The sequence below is a fragment of the Mizuhopecten yessoensis genome, unplaced genomic scaffold, assembly GCF_002113885.1.
Source record: "Mizuhopecten yessoensis strain PY_sf001 unplaced genomic scaffold, ASM211388v2 scaffold3575, whole genome shotgun sequence".
NCBI lineage: Eukaryota > Metazoa > Mollusca > Bivalvia > Pectinida > Pectinidae > Mizuhopecten > Mizuhopecten yessoensis.
The window spans coordinates 18,229-40,606 of record NW_018405113.1 but is presented as its reverse complement, the minus strand read 5'-3'; the positions used below and the strand labels follow the sequence as shown (position 1 = coordinate 40,606).

Sequence of the window (22,378 nt, the reverse complement as noted above, 5' to 3'; positions counted from 1 at the left end):
TTTCATTTAAATTCATTTACGAAGTTCAATATCCCAGAATCTACCAACATATTAAACTTTAGCTGGGTTCCAGCAACTTAACAATGTTAAAATTAGAGGTAAAGAGTATTTACCAACCTGCATTGACCTTGTAACTTGCATTACTGGGCTTGGTCTGGCATATACCGACTTGGTCTGCCCCACATGCGGTGGTGGACTGTAAGGGGCCGCACACATTTAAGATGTATAAATAGTTGTCTGGTGTTGGCACTTTATAGTCTGTTGCCTTTCGTAAAGGGTTCAGATCAAACTCGTGGGTCGCCAGTGGATCCTGCACCTTACAGTCTGAACCAATATGAGGCTACAACCAAAGAAGTAAAGGAATACGGTCTTACTGTGTTAATATTAACTTTATCTTTAATTCAGTCAAATCTGTGTTCAAGAGACCACCATTTTCTCTATGTATACCCCACTAAGCAGTTTATAATAACACTCTATTGATAGATGACCTTTAGCCTTCCCTTGGATAGTCTCCTAATCCAGATTTGACTATACTTATCTTATCTAAGATGTAAGTTTTTTGTCACCTCACAGCTTATTTTAATTGAATGATTGATGTGAGTGAGTGTTGTTAATGTACAAGGACTTGCAGTCTAAGAAGGTCCTTCAGATATTGAGAGAGAACAAGGACCAATGGGAGAAATCATTAATCAGTGGTTAACGGGAGGATATAACTGGTCAGTCACCCAAATTAGGTACAGCTGTTCACTGATTGGTTAATGAAGTGATTGGTCATCTTAGCAGCTTTCGAATGATTCATATGTATATATTTACATTTCTACTGAACTTGGACTCAATATACCTACTAAACATTTTAAAGGTTATTTTTCAATGAACTTTTCAGTTGGAGTATGAATACATCAGCATATTATCAACCTGATTACTCTGTTATTCCGCGGAATGCGGGAAGTAGTTCCATTCATAGATTGTTTTCATTTTTTTTTTTTTTTTTCAGAAGTATTCAATTGAATTAAAAAAATTATTTACATCTTAATTTGATTATTCATCTTACCAGGACGACGTCTCAAAGTGAGAGATGAGGTCATAAGTTTTGATACCTTCTGTTGTGTTAGACTTGCACAAGACCAAAATTTTAGAAATTATCCGAACAAATATCAATATCGCTCTGAATGTAAATATAAGGATAGAATCCCATTTGCTTTGCAGTTCATAAAATTTGTCTCAAGACCAATTGAGGTTTATACCCCATAAACCTCAACAAAACAGAATTCAATCCTTAAATACTCAGAATATTTTTTTCTATTATTCAACTTTTTTACAGATTTTCCTATGCCTTGATTCTATTGGTATCCCACACCGTGTGAATTAAAACAACTTTCTAGGGACAATTCATATACCCCTGTAATGCATATATCAATTGATGGATAGTTAAAAGAAATCAAAGAAGCTTTAGATCAGGGTCCTTTGTTTTCTGTATCGGGCCTGGTTTACCAGGAGGCAAAAGTTTGTCGCCATACTTGTACTAAACACAGAGGTCATCTGTGGGTTTTTTCATTGTCACTGTAAACTGTAACAGTATAATCTTTAACCCTTTCACCCCTAGGTAACTTTAGTAAACTCTACCATGCATTGATCTGGATGAGTCTATTATGGTCCACAGTGGTGAAAGGGTTAAACTTACCTTAGACTTATAACATGTTTTGAAGAAAGCGATCAGAGTAAATATCATAATTTGTTTTTCAACAGTGGTGGAAAGGCAAAGTTTAATCATACATGTTTTGAATGAAATTCTATTTGAATGCAATTCAAAATGACATTGTTTCTATTTGACAGTACAACTTAGTACTGCACAGCAGCGATTAAATAATACTAACGTTGACTCCAGTAATAAGTATATTTAGAACTTAATGTTGCTATTTCAAATCATGAACCAACATCTCGAGTAAAAGATAATGAGGTATTGTCATACACAGAGCCAATTAAGTGTCTAAACACTTGCTTTTGTCACCATTTCTTTATTTTGTTGTTTGTCTTGTTTATAACATGGTTAGATAAAAAAAGTTTCGTGTGTTATAGCTAATTCCAGTTTAGCATACCTTCTTCATGGGACAGGCAAAGGGAGTCTGCCAGCTGAACAAGTACTCACAGCTGTCAGTCTTGCCCATAAAGGTTGGGTTGCGCTGGAGAGAAAACAAATACACATAGTTAAAACGTATCCAAAATTCTTGGGGCTCTCGCTCATTTATGCAAGCATAAATTCATTCATTTGGCCATTAGAATTCAAGGGAATTCTTTTCCCCATTCAGATAATAATTATTCTTGGCTTTTATTAACATCACACAGTTATTGGATAATTTGGTATAATAATATAATATAATAATATATAATATAATAGTACTGGACGCAGGCATATGCCTATATATCCAGATCAGGTGTATCGTCAGACTCTAAGCTGACACCCCGACAGTTAATAAGTTCATTATTATCAATTTCATGGTTATAATAGCATTCTGGTTTTCCCCAGTGCTTATCCAGTCGGGCTTCAAACGTTTTTAGTGTTGGTGATGTGACGACGTGGTTTGGCAGTGAGTTCCAATGGTTGACTACTCTTTCTTTAAAGGCATACTTTCTTAAGTTTAATTTTTACTTACTATAAGATTGTTTTTTTTGGTAATGGTGCAATTTACAAGATACATGCATGTGACATTGCATTATGTTTCTAGTTTCTATTATGTAAAAGATTATCAAATGGTGAGAAGAGCCACAGTTTAGATTTGTTATACTCAAGAAACTAAATTTTAATAAACCAGTTTTAGAATTATTTACGCTTTATCTTGTATGTTGTGTATAAATCCAAAAATAAACACCTCGTTTTCCACCAGCATTTGTGAAGGGTTAATCTTTTATCATATCCTCCCCAATATATCACCAAACCTCTTTATAATAATGCCAAAATTGTATTGGATTAGTGAAGTTTTACTTTGCAAAAATCTTTAAAGTAAACATAATTATTCAAATATAGTCTAACATCTGACGAGAAAGCATTATCAAGTTATTAAATGCTGAATACCCTACAGAAGACAAGACTTACTTTTTTCACAAAACATCATACATGTATGATGCTACAAATGACAATTTGAAACTAATTTCCCCTTATAAAGAAAAGTACATGAACAAAAATACATGTAACTTACTGTGGCAAAATCATAGAGGTTTTGGAGCACTTTGAAACTTATTGGTTTACTAATTTATTTACAACCCTGTTGGGCACAAATGAAAGCATCTAGATCTGCCATGTGTAACCTTTTAGGGTTAAAATACTAAAACAATCTTCTTCCAACAAGGAAGTTCTAAACTTCACAAGGAAAGTTGATGTTGCTGCCTTCATGGATACAATGTACCAGAACCCCTTCTACACAGAAGCCATTAGCTGTTGTCATGGATACCACCTACCTCAACCCCTGAGCAGGAGAACAGAATCCTTGTACTGTATCGGGATTCATTGGTTTTGTTTTTGTTACAGATGTCTCCGTTGCGATAGTGAAGTGTGACGGTCCCGTCCTCGGCTGCGATGGGTTGAGAATGTATGTAGCCCATGTTGAAGCTATCGCCAATGCTGGACACCCCACACCCTCCGATTGGTCCACCTGGCAACAGTAATGACACATGACATCATGTCTGCAAACCAATCACCAGACAGGACTAATATAAATAACTTAATTCTGTGTATATTAATTATATAATTTCAAGAACGTAATCATATTATTCATTAAAAATTATGTTCAGTTGAACAGACAAAAACATTTTGATGTCCCTTAAAAAAGATCATTTAAGCGATATAATTTCCTGTGAATTCCTTTCATAAATTCACCAGAATTCATGCGAAGAAATTTAACTTGACAGAGCAAATGAACAGCTCATGGAATATAAATTACAGAAAACCATTATCTCTGACAGAAAATATATATCGATAACAGTGAGAAAAATAGAACTATTCTAAAATTTAGATCTATCAGTACACTTAAATTAAGTTTCATTTTATGTTCTTTTAACACACCTTGGCAGGAGGTACCGGCTGTGTTGATTGGTCGACAAACATTGATGTGATAGGTATTTTTATGGTCACTATGAGTGTCTGTCACCTGCCAGTTTGTGTCGCCGGCACCACGTGCCAGCGGACTCAGGTCAAAACGGTTTCCATGGATATCTTCAGCCAAGCAATCTATTGGGTCAGGTTTACACGCTAGTGATGTCTCAAATGTAAATATGTACTTGTATCCCTCGTCCACTCGGTCAAACTTAGGCTCACCAATATCCACATTTTGTCGGCAGAGGAACAGAACCCTGACCTCTATCCTTATCCCTGGAAGAACAAGAACTTTACATTTTTGTATGTTTCCCATGCTTATATAACTCTTCAAAGCCACACAAGGAGGCCATATATAAAACTTGATCATTACTTTTTGTAAAGACAGTTCAAAAGAGAATTCCATATCAAGGAAAGCAATGAATTGGTTTTGCATAAGCAAACAAATACTTTCCTGGTAAACAGCTAAAACCTCAAAGTGTTCATATATATGTCTGTCAGTACTTTACAAGGCATCACTAAGACCATGGTCCAAATATAGATATTGAACAAAAGTTTCCAAATTTCTCCATTCAATGATTAAGTCAGATTCCGTACCACTGTCCAGTCGTTTGCCTTCATATTTCAGCATCAGTTTGCCATCGTCATCATAGTCGAGGGTGTATTTGAGGAAGCTGAGGCCCTCGGTGGAGGAGTTGGGGAGCAGACGACATAAGGACATAGCCTTACCCTCCACATGAGGACAATGAGTCGGTGACATGACTCCGCAGATGTTGATCTGAAACATGATACTGGTTGTTGTAACAACATAGGTGTCAACCTCTGAAACCTCCAATGAGGGAGATCTCCCTCATTCCATATCACAAATTAGTGAAAAAAAAATCACCGGGATTTTGTCCAGGGAAATTGGCAATGAACTTAACAACAATAGAGATACTTTGTAAAGTTGGTGATTTTTTAGGGTTTAATGAAGGGTAACTTTCAATATCTGGGGCTAAATCGACCCCAATGCGGGAGATGTACCAAATCAGGGTTTTGGCTATTTTTAACAGATTTTCAGTTACTTCCGGAGTGTGCAATCTGGGATGATTGCACCTTTGTTACAAAGAAGAAGATACTAATACCCTCGTGATTGGGAGTTATCAGTAGTATACAGAGCGACTTAGGGTTGATGATACTGATCTGAAACATGATACTGGTTATTGTAACAAAGAAGATACTAATACCCTTGTGATTGGGAGTGATCAGTTCTGTACAGAATGACTTAGGGTTGATGATGTCAAATGTTGTAACACAGATCTTAATAACATTATAACATCGACTAAAGAAGTGATGTTTAACTTTCAGGATAATCAAAAACTAGAACTGTCATCTTGAGGATAACTAATACCCCCCCCCCAGATGTTGGTAGTTTATACATCATTTAGTGACCTTGACCTTGGGGTTTCCAGACAAGTTATTTTGCATAAAGGGCCATAACTCCCTTAAAAAGTTTTGAAATCTGAAATTAAAATGCCAGTGCACAACTTCATAATATACTGATTATTCAAGTGAAGTTTCAATCAAATCTGTCTGTTAGTTAAGATGGAGTTTTGCAGACAAGTTACTCTGGACGACAGACAGACATCCAGACAGACAACCAGACAGACAGGGTGATTCCAGTATACCCCCCTTAATTTAATTGTGGTACGTATAAAAAAAGTTATATGTTTTAGATCAAAGAAGGCTGAAATGTAAACTTGTACAAGAAATGATGTTTACAAATACAAACATGAAGTTCGCAATTGGATATGTTAAAGTAATATCAAAAGACAAATATCTACATAACCGAATTTACATGCGTGTTCAAATTCAATTGACGAATGTTTATTAAAATCGAACAAAACAATCTGCTGATTGTTTTTTGCAGAGTTATTACCCTTGATACCTAGCACTGACCGTGGAATGGGATCTCTACCACACCATTTTGGTTTTTGAATGATTTACAGGAGGGGAGAGACATGAGAATGAAGGAAACTCACTCTGAATTGATAGGCTCCGTCCTTGACGTCATAGTAGTCAGTATCACTCTTTCTGGTGAGGAGGCCAAGGTTGAAGACATAATCAGAGTTACGGTCCTTGACAGAACAGTTGGTGGTTGCTTCTGTCATCTCTAGAGGACAGGCAGCCTCTGTGGCCCACATGTATACATAATCACAGTTACCTAACTTTGTCACAGTGCTTGGCCCAGTCACCTGTAAACATAACAATTAGGTAAACTGTAACAGGGCCCGTATTCATGAAACCGTTCTCATGCTCAAGCATGGATTTTGTGCTCAAACCAACTTTCTTGTAACTCACTTAGATCATGTCAAACGATCAAAAAGTCAAATGTAAACATTGACAACAGTATTTGGCTTTAAGTCTCTTCAAAATGTTTCCAAATAATTGACAAAATAAGATTTATCTATTAAGTTATAACCAGAACAAGAAATAAGGTTTGACCACAAAGTTCAAACTTGAGCATGAGAACGGTTTCATAAATACAAACCCATGGTAAATCTAGTACAGTTGTACTGCAAAACAATTGAAATATAATTGGCTCTGTACCTGTCATCTTAATGTTTTATCAAAACCAAAACATTTTTGGTCTATGATGAAATTATAGACTGTGTGTGTTTCATTTAGATTCTGAAATATTGATAATGAAGACTTTCACATGTATGTAATCTTAACAGCACCAGTAACCACCAAGTATGAACAAAACCAGACCAGCAGAACAGAAGCTATAACCCGAAAGGTCTAAGCCAATCGGAAGCCATGGTGGCCATCTTGTTTGATAGGATCAGGATAATATCTTTTGTTTTTTCACCATATACACCATCCTCTAAGTACCACTTTCCACCACCAACTCTGAACAAAATAGTATCAATAAAACAAAAGTTATGGCCATACATGTCTTAGCCAACATGTATTTTGGGATCCTGCTAATATGGCATTTTTCATGTAGGATATCCACCTAATATTACCAAATTTAACACTGGTTAGTCAAAAAGGCAATATAATGTATTTTCTATTTAAGTAAGCGACCTTGACCTTAGGTTCAAACGTCCACTTTCGTATCCCTCTATAGACCATATCCTGGACCCACTCACCATAGCGCCTCGACTACAGATGAAATGTATGGATGTGGTGATAGTCGTCTTGCCATTGCCATTAATGTCGTCACAGATCTTGTCTTTGGTACGGTATTTGAGTGACAGCTGACCCTCCCTCTCCACGACCGGTGGCGACACCACACTTCCTAAATCTGCTATGTCCACAGCCTCCTGTCAAGGTCGAAAGAACAACATGAGAAAAAGACAAAACTAAAAAACTAACATAACTGTAATACAGTTAGGGCTGTTCCTCGATAAATTATACGAAGGGGGGGGGGGGTAGTTTAAATTTTAACATGCCATTGGAGAGCAATAGGTCATTTTTCTGTAAATGTCACTTTTCTAACTAACCGATGTTCTCCCATACAATTAATTCTTGAACAGCCTTTTGTGCTTTACTGTCGAATAAACTAGGATTGTTTATAAAAAAAGGTCCTCTTTGTGAAATACATCTGTATGTAGCTTTGCTACTAGAATACTATATAGGGTGTTCAAGCAACCTCAAAAATTATAAACAATAATCTGCAGAAATTATTTCCTGCCTAAGCAAGTGCTACTAAATGCAGTTAAACCGCCCTTAAACTTTGGTACAAGTACAAGACAATGTGCTGTTACCTGTCCAGTTTTGTAGGATGTGCGACATGCTGACCCAAAGGTTGAGCAGCCCTTGCCTACGTGTACCTCGCTGAGTGGACGACACACATTGATGTAGTACTTGAGCTTGTTTTTGGGGTCACTGTCGTCCAATAACTCCCAGTTGTCCTGACTCACTGACTTGGATAAGCTGAAAATGCAATTGACTACCATAGTAATTACACTAGTACAGTAAAACCTGCCAGGAGCAAACTACATCGAACAGTTCCAGAAAAATAAAGGTGTAAACAGCAGGGTCTTACTAAAGTTCTGGGTTATACAGGAGTCTTGATTATACAGAATATGGTTTATTGTCTTGAAAGGTTTAACTTGGTATGTCTAATCTTTAGATAGGCCTCTCTGAACTTTTATGAAACCTTGATCTTGGGGCACAGACCTATATGTGTGGCACACAACACATCGTATAGACATTCTGGATTAAAAGAATCTTACATGGGTGTGGTCCATAGACGGGGATATCTCAACATGAGGGTAAGAGTTTGGCTATCCAGCACAAGGCTTTGTCGAGATTTCCTTGTCCATGCATCACACCCATGCAAGATTCTTTTACTCAAATACTCGAAATAAACATGCCAGTGTCAATACTCTTCACGTGTTCATATGCTTGTATTCCATGACAGACATACATGAATACAATTTTGTTAATTGCATAGGGGTGATGAACCCTGAACATAACATCAGAAATCCATTTAAAACTCAAAAGTTAACACTATTTTCATTGAATATCCAACACCTGTAATATATCAGTTAACTCCTTCACCGCTGTAGACCATAATGGACCCCTCCATATCAATGCATGGTAGAGTCTACTAAAGTTACATAGGGGTGAAAGGGTTAATAGATCTTAGAATAAGTACAACTAGAGTTGCTGCCTTCACCAAAAGCTGTAGGAATAGTTTGAGAACATTAAAAAATGAACAAGTCAAAGTATAGCAAGGCAATCCATAGTTCCCTATCGGTAATAAGTTATTTATTCACCCAGCTGTACACCTATCTTGGGATATATGTCACAGTGACATACTTCTTGCACTCCACACTATGCCAGCCACACTAAATCTGGTTACATCAGATGAATCAGTATAAAAGATATGCCTAAGACAAACTTTTTTTCAAGTGATAAGGTCAGAGGTCAAAGCATAGGTAACAGTAACCTACTTTTTGTACTTGACACTTTACCATCAAAAGATGTACTAGCATATATACCATATCTAGTTAATTCATGTGAAAAAGGATAGAAGTTAAGCCCCACACAAACTATTTCAAAGGGTTGACCTCAAAGGTCAAAGCATAGGTCACATTGACCTACTTTTTGTACTTTGCACCTTGTACCTTGATAAAAGAGAATGAACAAATGCCAAAATGACATCTATATATGCTGCATATTTCATATTTAAGACGGAACTGGAATGTTTACCTAGACAGATCATACTGTTGCTTGCGTGCTGGGTCTGTGACCGTACATTCGACTGGCTCATTCGGACAAGCATAGGCTGTGTACCACTCAAAACTGTATCCCCAGGAACTCTCTGAAATAAACGAGGGCTTGCCTTTGCCAGCACTTGTGTCACATAGGAACACAATCTCTGTCTTCCGTGGAACTGGAGGATGGCTGTTGTACACCTGTCCATTTGTGTATGTTAGGTTTATCATACCATCGTAGTACTCCAGAATGCTGGAAGCAGTTCCTGTATTGATTGCATGGTCACCGCTGTAACATAGGAATATTAGGGTACTTTACAAGTTTCTTCTCATAAATAAACTATGCTGGTTTCTCAATTTGTTTTAACAATAGCAGATGCCTTATGTCCACAATTATGAAAATAAGTGTTCTGAAAGTTTCCATGTTAAATTGCAATACAAGTCACTGCTGTAGATGTGGTAAAGCCACATGACCTTTCCCCCGACACACCTGGCATTCCAATATGTCACATGACCTACCTGTTTGTCTGAAACACCCATGTCATTGAAAGTGTTACATGAACTACCTCTTTGTCTGACATATCCCAACAATTGGAGGTGTCACATGACCTACCTCTTTGTTTAATACACTCTAGCTTCAGAAGGTGTCACATGACTAACCCTTTGTCTGATACCCTCTAGCTTCAGAAGGTGTCACATGACCTACCTCTTTGTCTGACAAACTCTAGCTTCAGAAGGTGTCCCATTATAAATATAACTTACCCTTGTGTCTGACAAACTCTAGCTTCAGAAGGTGTAACACGACTTACCTCTTTGTTTAATACAATCTAGCTTCAGAAGGTGTCACATGACTTACCTCTTTGTTTGATACACTCTAGCTTCAGAAGGTGTCACATGACCTACCTCTTTGTTTAATACACTCTAGCTTCAGAAGGTGTAACATGAATTACCTCTTTGTTTAATACACTCTAGCTTCAGAAGGTGTAACATGAATTACCTCTTTGTTTAATACACTCTAGCTTCAGAAGGTGTCACATGACTAACCCTTTGTCTGATACCCTCTAGCTTCAGAAGGTGTCACATGACCTACCTCTTTGTTTAATACACTCTAGCTTCAGAAGGTGTAACATGAATTACCTCTTTGTTTAATACACTCTAGCTTCAGAAGGTGTAACATGAATTACCTCTTTGTTTAATACACTCTAGCTTCAGAAGGTGACTGTCACATGACTTACCTCTTTGTTTACTACACTCTAGCTTCAGAAGGTGTCACATGACTTTCCTCTTTGTCCAACAAACTCTAGCTTCAGAAGGTGTCACATGACTAACCTCTTAGTCTGATACACTCTAGCTTCAGAAGGTGTCACATGACCTACCTCTTTGTTTAATACACTCTAGCTTCAGAAGGTGACTGTCACATGACTTACCTCTTTGTTTACTACACTCTAGTTTCAGAAGGTTTCACATGACTTTCCTCTTTGTTTGATACACTCTAGCTTCAGAAGGTGTCACATGACTTGCCTCTTTGTCCAACAAACTCTAGCTTCAGAAGGTGTCACATGACTAACCCTTTGTCTGATACCCTCTAGCTTCAGAAGGTGTCACATGACCTACCTCTTTGTCTGACAAACTCTAGCTTCAGAAGGTGTCACATGACTAACCTCTTAGTCTGATACACTCTAGCTTCAGAAGGTGTCACATGACTTACCTCTTTGTTTACTACACTCTAGCTTCAGAAGGTGTCACATGACTTTCCTCTTTGTCCAACAAACTCTAGCTTCAGAAGGTGTCACATGACTAACCCTTTGTCTGATACCCTCTAGCTTCAGAAGGTGTCACATGACCTACCTCTTTGTTTAATACACTCTAGCTTCAGAAGGTGTCACTTGACTTACCTCTTTGTCTAATACACTCTAGCTTCAAAAAGTGTCACATGACTTACCTCTTTTTTCAATACACTCCAGCTTCAAAAAGTGTCAAATGACTTACCTCTTTGTTTAATACACTCTAGCTTCAAAAAGTGTCACATGACTTACCTCTTTTTTCAATACACTCTAGCTTCAAAAAGTGTCAAATGACTTACCTCTTTGTTTAATACACTCTAGCTTCAAAAGGTGTCACATTAACTACCTCTTTGTCTGACACACTCTAGCTTCAGAAGGTGTCCCATGACTTACCTCTTTGTCTGATACACTCTAGCTTCAGAAGGTGTCACATGACTAACCTCTTAGTCTGATACACTCTAGCTTCAGAAGGTGTCACATGACTAACCTCTTTGTCTGACACACTCTAGCTTCAGAAGGTGTCACATTACCTACCTCTTTGTCTGACAAACTCTAGCTTCAGAAGGTGTCACATTACCTACCTCTAAGTCTGATACACTCTAGCTTCAGAAGGTGTCACATGACCTACCTCTTTGTTTAATACACTCTNAGGTGTCCCATTATAAATATAACTTACCTCTTTGTCTGACAAACTCCGGCATTCGGAGGAGTACTTTTACTTGTGTCACACGAAGTGTTATGGACAGCATCACACACATTGATATGATATTCATAAGTCTTGTTTGTATCCGTGACAGAATATGATCCTTCCTTCAAGGTCAGAGGTGAAAGGTCAAAGTTGAATCCTACATAATAAAAAACAACCATGTATATCCATTGAGTTTCTTGTTTCAGTGAACAAAGTAAGTGAACATTGTACATACTCTGAGGAAAAACAGCACAAAAAAGCAATCTTCATAGACAGGTTACTGGATTGATCCTAAATTATATTTATTTTTTAAAAGTTGCACGGCTTCTTTTTCAGAATGAAAATGACATAATTTTGAATGAGGGTAAAAATACCTGCTTCCTTGTCAAATACATGACAGTTGTCTCCCCTCCAATGTCCCAGTACACATGCAGCGGAGGTATGCCACTCAAACCTGTACAGACAGCTGTCAAGAGAGGTATCCATGAGAACAGGGCCACTCTCCAGGTCTCCTGGCTTACAGATGAAGTCTATAATGGAGCGTGTGCGTTTCTTGTCCCCACATGGTTCCCCGTTACCGTAGGTGATTTGTAGGGCATTTGTCTCCTTGGAGAATACAGGATTCTCGATGAATGAACCCAGATTATGGGGGCCATTATGATCTACATGCAAATAAATTTTAGGGTTTAATTCTTTTTCAGTGTAAAAATGTTCACATGGTGGAAATGTTCACAGTACAGAAATATTAACAATGTAGAATATGTTCAAGGTGAATGTTCACAGTATGGAAATGTTAACATTGTGGAAATGAATGCTGCAGTACACCATCACAAAAATGTCCGTACTCTTTACAGTTAGAAATGACAAGCTTCACAAGTTTTTACTTTCCCACTAGTTATTACAAACACCAAGTTTCAATCTAATCTTTTACTGCATATTCAAATATCTTATCTGCATAACGTTCATTTATATGGATTTGTTAATGTCTGTATCTTTAAACTACAGACCTATAAGACAGACGGAAGCGTCCGGGTGACAGCTAGCAGCACCGCCTGTGTTCAGTAAGTCGTTACACACATTAAGGTAGAATTGTTTCCCAGCGTCTGTCCCGTCACTGTGTAACACCTCCCAATCAGTTTCTGTGTCAAATTCAACAATTCAATAAAGCCAAATAAAAACACGTTTCATATTTCCCTAGCTTACAATGTGTCTCCAATGTTCGAATTGTCTTAACTTTTTCATTCTAAACAATCAATATTAAAAACATCGATTCCTGCAGGCACAGTGGATTTCACTGCCAAGGTAAAAGTAAATAGTGAAAACTGTCAAATTCAATCACCAAAGGATCCAGACCATCTTTTTTTATCCAGAAAATATATTAACTTTAAATTCATTGAACAGCTAAATAACATAAGAAACTATAATTATAGAAAGTGAAAGTGATAAAATAAAGTCTGCTCTACACAGTATTCCTGATTACTAAGTGGTACACTGAGCACTTGATCATTCTGGTTATTAACGTTATCTCACAATGATCTGTTCCTGACTATTCCCAGCAGATAATATTTTTTTCATCCAACAAGTTAACATGTATCATATATAAAAACAGAAACAAAATTTGGTGTATCACCGTGTCCATGGCGTCGTGTAAGGGGTGAAAGGTCGTAGCGTTTGCCATTGTAGTCAACTCGACACTCTTCATTAGCTGGATGACCCGAACATGCGTACTTGGTAGCCCAATCAAACATGTAGATACAGCTGTCGTTGACCTCCTTCACAAATGTTGGGTAACCTTTACCCATGTTAACAGCTACAACAGGGTAACACAACATTTACTCAAGGTCATGACCTTAACAAACACAGGGTAAAATAACATCTACAGCAGGGTAACTCAATATCTAACCAGGGTAACACAACATCTACAGAAGGGTAACATAACATCTACATTAGGGTAACATAACATCTACAGCAGGGCAACACAGCATCTACAACAGGGTAACAACAATTCCTCAAGTTCATGGCCTTAACAAACACAGGGTAAAATAACATCTACAGCAGGGTAACTCAATATCTAACCAGGGTAACAAAACATCTACAGCAGGGTAACACAACATCTACAACAGGGTAACATAACATCTACAACAGGGTAACACTACATCAACAACAGCTTTACACACATTAGCTAAAACAATGTAACACTACATCAACAACAGCTTTACACACATTAGCTAAAACAGGGTAACACTTCATTTACAACAGGACAACTCAGCATTTACAACAGGATAACATCACTGCTAGAATAGAGGAACACAATATCTACAACAGGTAATTAACATAGCAATTACAACAGGATAATACAATATCTACAACCAGATAACAAAACAGCTAACTAGGTTATCAACATATCCACAACATGATAACACTACAACTATAAGAGGCAACACAACACTTCCTGTATTTCATGACAATCTCAACCAGTGTTAGGTGGGTACACATTTATGAAGTTAATATACTAGTCATTCAATCAATATTTCCAAGCAAAGTGATGAAGAGTAAATTGTAAGTCCAAGTACCTTGCAGATATCTCTTCAGACACATACAAAATCAATAAGGGTATAGTTGTATTTTGGCTCATTGAATCCTCTCAAATATCTTATTCCGAAAATGATCCAGAAAATTAACTTATCAAAAATCAAGTGAACAACTGTTTATATACATCTTAATAATTCATTGATACATAGTAACGAATCTTTTTCTGCAGATTCAGCTGACTGAAGGATATGTGTCAATCAAATTACCTGTATTGGGGTCACATTTAAAGTTGATAATAGTTGTTCGTGGATTGTTCTTGTGGCAAATATCGCCTCCTCGGTAGGTCAAGGTAAGATCTCCATCAGCGTACCTAAAATACAAAGTTAGGTAAAACACATGTATACTTCAATACAAAGTTGGGTACAAACATGAGTACACCTAAATACAAAGTTACTGAATTTACATATCACAGTCCCCTAAATCAATCTGCAATTCCGGGATTTAGAAGAAAATATACATGCTGTTACCCACTGTATGATTCATAAGAGATTACCGATTGAGGAATTGGGAATTTTCTCTTGTGCCATCTACTTGGGGACATGAAAGTGACCAGAATAAATCTGCTGTACCCATTTGAGTTTATTTGTATTTTCTCTCTTCTTTTAATTTCAGCCTTAGTATTGAGTGTTTGCCTGGGTGACGAAGGTGATAGATTCTGTCCCCTGACACAGAAAAACCAAAGTCCATAACATTACTACTTATTGCTCTTTGATGTTCAGCTTTAACCCTTTCACCCCTGTGTAACTTTAGTAGACTCTTCTGTGCATTGATCTGGAGAAGTCCATAATGGTCTGCATGGGTGAAAGGGTTAAATGACCAGGTGGAGTGTCATGCTACTGTGTCGAGGATACAACATTTCAGCGAGAAGGTATGTTAACTCATCAATCCCTGAAGACACATTTGAACTCTTCCAATTCAAATGTTGGAATAGTTCATTATGAAATTTCAGGGGTGAATGAGTTAAGTTGCCCTATCCTCTGTGAATATTATTTTCATATTAGCTGTAGCGAGGACAACCAACCCAAATTACCAACCAAACCAATCCTGACTTAGATGAATTTACATACGGCAGTCCCCTTAATGAACTGAATTTACATTGTCTTGAATTAACAAATAATTGTGAATTTTTCACCTGCACAGAAGTAAAATTACCTTAGTCTCTGGTCACCATTGCCAACTGACCCAATGACACGGCCGTAATCCGAGTCACCAGACTTGGTCTGACACGCTGCCACGTTTTGGACGTGGTTCATGTCCGGACACTGGATTCCCAGCTCCCCACATACGTTGAGGTAGTATATGTAGTAGTCGCCACCTTTAGTGCTAGGGGGCACTGTTACCTGGTATTTACGGTCTGCTATCAATGATGGCAAACAATGCCACAAATTAGAGACAATTAAAACTCATTAATTCTAAGATCATTATAACATGTAGGTGTTTTTTGCAATTGTGTTTAGTTAATTTAAAAAAAAAAATTTTTAGTACATGTAACCAGACAGGAACACATAAAGATGTGTGATAAACATGGAACTGTTCAATCAAATTGTGATATGGTGTTCCTTTGGAAATAAGACTGTTATCAACACATGTATCTCTAATAAAATTATGTTCAATTTCAGAAAAAAAAAATCTCACAAACATGGGGTTTCAAATAACCGTCAATTAAAATCAGAAGGAAAAAAAATGAAGTTTATCGAATGTATAATGGCTATGTCCATATATAAATGTAGCCACTCTGGCCTTTCTGTCTCCCCCAAAAAGCAATGTAAAGTTAGTAGCTACTGTACATCTCTATAAAATACTGAAAATCAGAACTCCCTAGAAGTAATGTATTCATAATTAACACGACTCAAACTTGCCTTTGAGTCTCTTCCTTTCAGTCACAAACTATACACCTGTCTATATATCTTACTTAATAAAGCCACTTAGCCAAAATGATGTGTGTGTTGATAGAATTGTGGCATAGTCAAATAACCAAATCTTATTATGGTAACTCACTCAAATGTACAGAAAGAACAAATTAAAATATTAACTTACATATAATACTTAAAGTATATGCAACTTGATACACAATGTGACTTTGTGTCTGAGTTATCTTTCCTAAATTTGTTTAAGTGTCAGTAAATCACTTCAACTTTAATTAACAAAATGTTATTATTTAACTTAATTCCCCAACCAAGCCCAAATACCAATTAATTTTCTTTGTTTCTTAATGTGAAAACTTTTGAAAAGGAAACCTATTTCACATTATCACTGCATGCATCTTTATCATAGAAAATATGGTACTGCATGTAATTTAGATGGACTTAATTTTTCAATTCCCAAAATATGGTGACACTGTTTTGTATACTTGCCACGGTAAACCCTGAGAGGTGAAAGATCTATGTCAATGTTTTCAGATTCCTTGACAAGACGACAAGTTTTGTTTGTGATGTCAACTTCCGCACAAGCATGTTCCGTTTCCCACACGATGCGGAACTGACAGTTGAAATCAGCCACCATGACAGGATCTTTCCCCTGGAAGACAAGGAATTTAAATTCATTTAAAAGTCAATAATATATGAAGCACTAATGGAAATCAGACAAACTGAACATACTATTTTCTGATGAATTACAAAAGAATCGTCAAAAATGTTTCACATTTTGCAAAACACAAATAATACTGACAGTAGTTTTGAAATACAAACACCAATACTTTTTAAACAGTATGAGCATATAGTTACCTTTGATCAAGAACAAATTAAAAAACTTTTAAATATTTACTGTATACCAGGTAACTTTGACACAGGCAAATACACGCCCTTCACAATATAGATATGGTATCTTATGTAACTAATATTTGCTATCATGATTGCAGAGGAAAAGCAAAAGTCAAACTGCAGCAAAAAAAAATCCCAATATACAGTATTTGGTCTGATAAATATCTTTTAAAACAAAGCATTCTGTACCCTCTAATGCTAGGATAGTTGACCATCTCTGTAGTATAGAAACATATATTGTTATAAATCAGAGCTTTCTGGTAACCATTGACATTTAGCAATTTCAGAAGTCAAAAAGCATTTTCCTTGAAAATCGGAGGGTGAAAACACAATTGACAAATAGACCTGTTCTTTCAAACCCAGAATGTTAAAGCTCATTTTAGGGAGTCCAAAACATTCTTTTAGAAAAAAGTATGTCGTACCCCACCCACACTGGGACACCGGAACTCTATACTGGTGGAAGGTTTCGCAGTACAGCCATTAACAGTCTCATCAGTAGTGTAGCGTAACAGGAATTTGTTTTCTCCAGTGGCAACCTGAAGCTTGTCTTTAGGGTCTCCCATCCCTAATGCTGTTCCTGAACCACGTGTATTGATCTGACAGGCACCAGCCCCTGGTGGGCACATCTTTGTCTTTTCATCTGCAGGTAAAATAACAAAATGCAGCATCTAATGGATAAGTTATTTAAATAAAATTTTGAATCAATGATGGTGAGTAGGTGAAGAACGAGAACTTTAACAGTCACATAATCAATGATATGTATTCAACTTGCAAGTTATCCATGTTTTATTAAGTATATTCAAAGAACATGAATTCCATTAAAGATATTTAATCCTAGCTTGACAGAAGCAAAACTCAAGCAACATATATATACATACAAAAAAATGTACGTATTGATAAGAAGGGGGATAAAAAGATTCAGCATGATGTATTACCAATGTTAAGTTATGCCTGACTATATAGCTAACAGCCCATCAGACAAGGTGACTAGTTATATAATTACAGTGCTTATAAAACATCTCAACTATCAAGTTTACCTCATATCTACCAAGCTTGACAGAAGCACATATATATATACATACGTATTTATAAGAAGGGGAATAAAAAAACCTCTCAACTCTCCTCCAAGCCACCAAGTGAACTTTGAACTACAGTTTGACCTCTTACCTGGGTCTCCGCCAGGAATTTCTGTAATTCCTTTAATGTCTTTACACACATTGATATAAAAGTTCCAGCCTGCCTCGGACGACACCAGGTAGCCACCGTCTTTCTTTGTGAGCGGTGCAAGGTTGTGTTTCTGGTTGAGATGGTCATACACATAACAAGGGACCTCCTTCACAGCCCGCTCGGTGTCGTTACAAACCACATTTGTGCGCCACAGCACATACGTTGTACACAGCGAGTACACCAGGAATTCAGGTGAACCTAGGCCCTGAAATAGTGTGTAGATTATGTTTCATAACATTCATTGAAGAGTTCATCTTTTTTTTCTTTTTTTTTATAAATTGTCAGGTTTGCAAACTGTTAATGCTACAGGCTACTTATTTTCTTAGCTGGTAAAATTCATACAGTAAACAAGTAAACAAAGGGAATTTCCTTAGCAGGTACTTTGTACAAGCATAAGATGCATATTAGAGCCTCAAAATTTTTGCACTTGCCTGAGCGATAAAACTGCCTGTCCCGGGCATTGGGCAGAATTGCAAAGCTACATATATACCAGAAGTCCTCTCTAGTAGTGCCAATGCATGATTGATACTTATGATATAAAAGTTACAAAAAATAGTAAATTGTTATTATACATTTACAATTATAACAAAAAGGAGTATCTTACCACATTTAAACTGCACTGGAAGGTGATCATTGTAACATAATGGCCATCGACTACATCAGGACATGCATCCCCTTGAAAGACAAGTGTTTGTTCAGAGACTTGAGTGTTATCAGCAGCTGCCATGTGTGTAAAGTTGCCCGAAGACTTTGGCGATTCCCCCTTGACTGTCCTACAGATAGAAGTCTGGTCGTGACAATCTCCACCTTGATGCGGTTTGATTGCCTCACAAAGACTGATCTGATAGGTTGTGTTCCCATCCTCGGATAACATTGGCCAGGGATTAAACCTGTAATAATATAATACAGTGTAATTTTAAATGTGATGTTGTTATAATAAAACCATTTTTTTTTTTCAAACCCCCAAGCGGCGTAAAGCGCTGCCGGGGTTTGATCTGTAAACACTTTGTCCACCTCCGGTGCTTCGTCATGCATGAAAGCCTCAAGCTTCTGGAAAATTGAGGCCGCATACTGTCTACAAAAATATGATAGTTAACCTTACGGTATCCGTATTTGTTACATTTACTAGTGAAATATCATGAATTCACAATTTCATAAAAACAAATCTCAAATACAGTGAAAAAATACGAAATATTATATCTTCACATGTGAAGAAGTCACTCTAAGTATTGTCCAATCTCATCAGTAATATACATTCTATTCTCTGCTTAGATTTTAAGTTTCAAGTTTAGTGAAGTCTGATTTGCAGGAATGCTAGTTGTTTCGGTAACAGGTCGTTTCGGTAACAAGTCGTTTCGGGAGTCCAAAAGTCGTTTCTGGACATGACACAAAAGGTTTCGGGACTTAATCAAGTCGTTTTGGGACATAAAAATGTTCACTTATAAATTACATTTTGCTCCGTGTTCATAAAAAGTCTTGTAGATACACATAAAAGTATGGTTTTAGTCTATGACCTGTGTCACGACTTACCCGTGCTTGGGATCATTAGTGTTAACAGAATGCTAGTGCTTGAGGGGATACCTACCAACATTTACCCGATTGACAGTGTGTTGTTACCTGGTGAAACTGATTTCATTATCAAGTACAGATCTAGAGGAACTTATGAAATTCGACATTCAATTTCTTTCGTTTTTGATAGGTTGATTCCTTGTTTGATATCGTAATAATATGTTTTCAATTCACTATTTCCTCCATTATTGACATTAAGAGATGAATGAGTTAACATTGATTCTAACAATGTTTGAAGCATTTTATTTTGGAATTTAGTTGACATTAAAATATGTTTAAAGAAAAAAGACAATGGTATCTACAGAAAAAAATCCTAATCGACTTTTGACATGTCTCGAAACGACCCAAAAAAGTCCCGAAACGACTTTCGTCTTGTTACCGAAACGACCTGACACCATTTGCAGCATACATTATTGTTTTTACAAAACAACACAATTAATATCATTTTTGTCTGGAAATCTTACCAGATAATAGATGCAATGGCGCTCTTTATTGTTGTCAAGCGTGATGTCATTAAAACTTGGCGTCAAAAAATATGCTACACATTCCCGCGCTTTTCTGATGTAGCAATATTTGCATTGGGTGAAGTGAAAAAAATGTTAGAAAAAGAAAATTTCATAGTTTTTCCCGTTCAATACAACATATTTATTTCAATTGTATAAAACTATTATGCGATTACCAACAAAATAACGTTCGGCATTGGTGACAAAATCTGTCTTCGTAGCAGTCTCGAGAAGTAATAACTATTATTCAAAGGGGGGCTACACATGACACTTTAATCAAGACGACGGTTGATATCTTATCCAAAGATACATTGTTAAAAGAAATATTTGTAAAAAAAGAGGTGTAAATGTTATTTTATGTAAATCATGTTATGTCCCTTCTCTTTCTCAGAAGATGACGTCATAACCAAATCGTTTACATTTAAAAATGCAATAACAAATGTACATTTGCGAGCAGTGGGACAATTATTGAGTGAAAATAGTGCAAAATGTTTGGACATTGAGCGTGAAGGGGTACAGTCGTTTCGGTACCCTGTAGTTTTGGTACTTCAAAAAGAAGATGTTTCGGTACTCTTTGTAAGTCGTTTCGGTACCTGTATTTAATTTGTTTCGGTACTTCCTTTATTAGTTAATAAATATTTCTCATTTGTTATTTATAGTTGGTTGTTTATATAACGTTTGCTTTCGTAGTTTAACTGAGCAGCTGAGTAGATCGGAGTAAGCTCTTTAGGAGAAACTCAACATTGAGGGAATTCACCAACTTGTCATCATGTCTTCGGCTGGTACGCGTATTCAGTGTGACAGCGTTCCATTTTGGATGGAAATACCTATTGTTATTGTGATGTGTTTCCTTCTTATTATTATTCTTAATTAATTATTCTTAATACATTATATATACATGTTATATATATGTCCCGCTATACTTAGAAATTATTGAAATAATGGTGACGTTGACCATAACTTGGTACCAAAATGTTTTTTACATAAGTACCGAAACGACTTTCAGAAGTACCGAAACGACCTGAATTCGAGCGTGAACAGAATATTCTGAACGACAAAACTATTGCCATTAACAATTTATATTCATTATTTGTAATTATAATTCAACAAATTCAAGTATGCATGATCCGTAACCTCGATCCTGGTTGTTGGACTGTCAGTAAGTCAAAAATTATTTGGTGTCCAACAGCTTTGCTGCATTTCTTGTTATTGCATACCCTTGTGATTGTATCATAGAAACAGGCCTTTTAAATGTCACGTAATACAGAAGCTTACATGTGTTCAGTGTAACTTTAAGCAAGATGTCTACAACATCATGCCAGTGGTCATGGTTGTACATATTACCAGAGACATATAAAGCCATATAGTAGTATAAACGATTCTGATATAACCAGTGTCAGCTGATTAACTGAGATCAATTGGAAGACCGTCACAAAGATAGAAATTACTTACTGCTTGATCAAAGAGAAGTCTGAGCCACCAAAAACACAGTCTTGTGGTGTTTGATCACAATATCCCCCATGCAGACTTATTGCCAGCAAGAAACTAATTGAAAATACGTAACGTAAACAAAACATGGCATTTGTTTTCTTCCTTGATATGGCCGCCGCCATGATGGTGTGCAGAGGAAGTTTTGCGCATGAACACATGACTGTCACAAGATCAATCACGTGATAAGATTTACTGTGGCGGGAAATTACAATACTAAATTTACGGTCGTGTTGGTACAGTTATGGAATATTTTTACTTGGTGTATGTGCTAGGTTGTAAATTATGTAAACAGTACCTCTGAAACAATGAAAGTTTATCATGAAAGCAGTCTGAGCCTGAAGCAGAGACGTATATATATATATATATACTATGGCTTTATATGTCTCTACGTCTCTGCTCTGGCTGAAGTTGACACATTAAGTTGTCATCGTCCACGTGCACAGAGACGTATTATGTAATATATACGTC

At 36.7% G+C, this 22,378-nt stretch overlaps 1 protein-coding gene across 4 annotated transcripts in view; it reads right to left on the bottom strand.

Moving 5' to 3' along the window:
- Window positions 1-22,040, bottom strand: part of LOC110447696 (cation-independent mannose-6-phosphate receptor-like) — a 47,466-nt gene extending 25,426 nt beyond the window's left edge. For all 4 annotated transcript variants that reach the window (XR_002462625.1, XR_002462626.1, XR_002462627.1 and 1 more), the window contains exons 1-20: window positions 21,872-22,040; window positions 18,952-19,237; window positions 18,288-18,552; window positions 17,543-17,760; window positions 16,716-16,878; window positions 15,514-15,718; window positions 14,568-14,671; window positions 13,400-13,579; window positions 12,777-12,908; window positions 12,144-12,431; window positions 11,758-11,926; window positions 9,293-9,586; window positions 7,840-8,008; window positions 7,222-7,395; window positions 6,109-6,321; window positions 4,685-4,865; window positions 4,058-4,363; window positions 3,454-3,647; window positions 2,097-2,180; window positions 118-340 (exon numbers count right to left, since the gene is read on the bottom strand). Coding sequence is in view for 1 of the 4 variants with exons in the window: in XM_021493543.1 (XP_021349218.1) it covers window positions 118-340; window positions 2,097-2,180; window positions 3,454-3,647; window positions 4,058-4,363; window positions 4,685-4,865; window positions 6,109-6,321; window positions 7,222-7,395; window positions 7,840-8,008; window positions 9,293-9,586; window positions 11,758-11,926; window positions 12,144-12,431; window positions 12,777-12,908; window positions 13,400-13,579; window positions 14,568-14,671; window positions 15,514-15,718; window positions 16,716-16,878; window positions 17,543-17,760; window positions 18,288-18,552; window positions 18,952-19,237; window positions 21,872-22,032 (4,009 nt within the window). In the remaining 3 variants the exon portion in view is untranslated. The remainder of the gene's footprint in view (window positions 1-117; window positions 341-2,096; window positions 2,181-3,453; window positions 3,648-4,057; window positions 4,364-4,684; window positions 4,866-6,108; window positions 6,322-7,221; window positions 7,396-7,839; window positions 8,009-9,292; window positions 9,587-11,757; window positions 11,927-12,143; window positions 12,432-12,776; window positions 12,909-13,399; window positions 13,580-14,567; window positions 14,672-15,513; window positions 15,719-16,715; window positions 16,879-17,542; window positions 17,761-18,287; window positions 18,553-18,951; window positions 19,238-21,871) is intronic.
- Window positions 22,041-22,378: the final 338 nt, after the last annotated feature.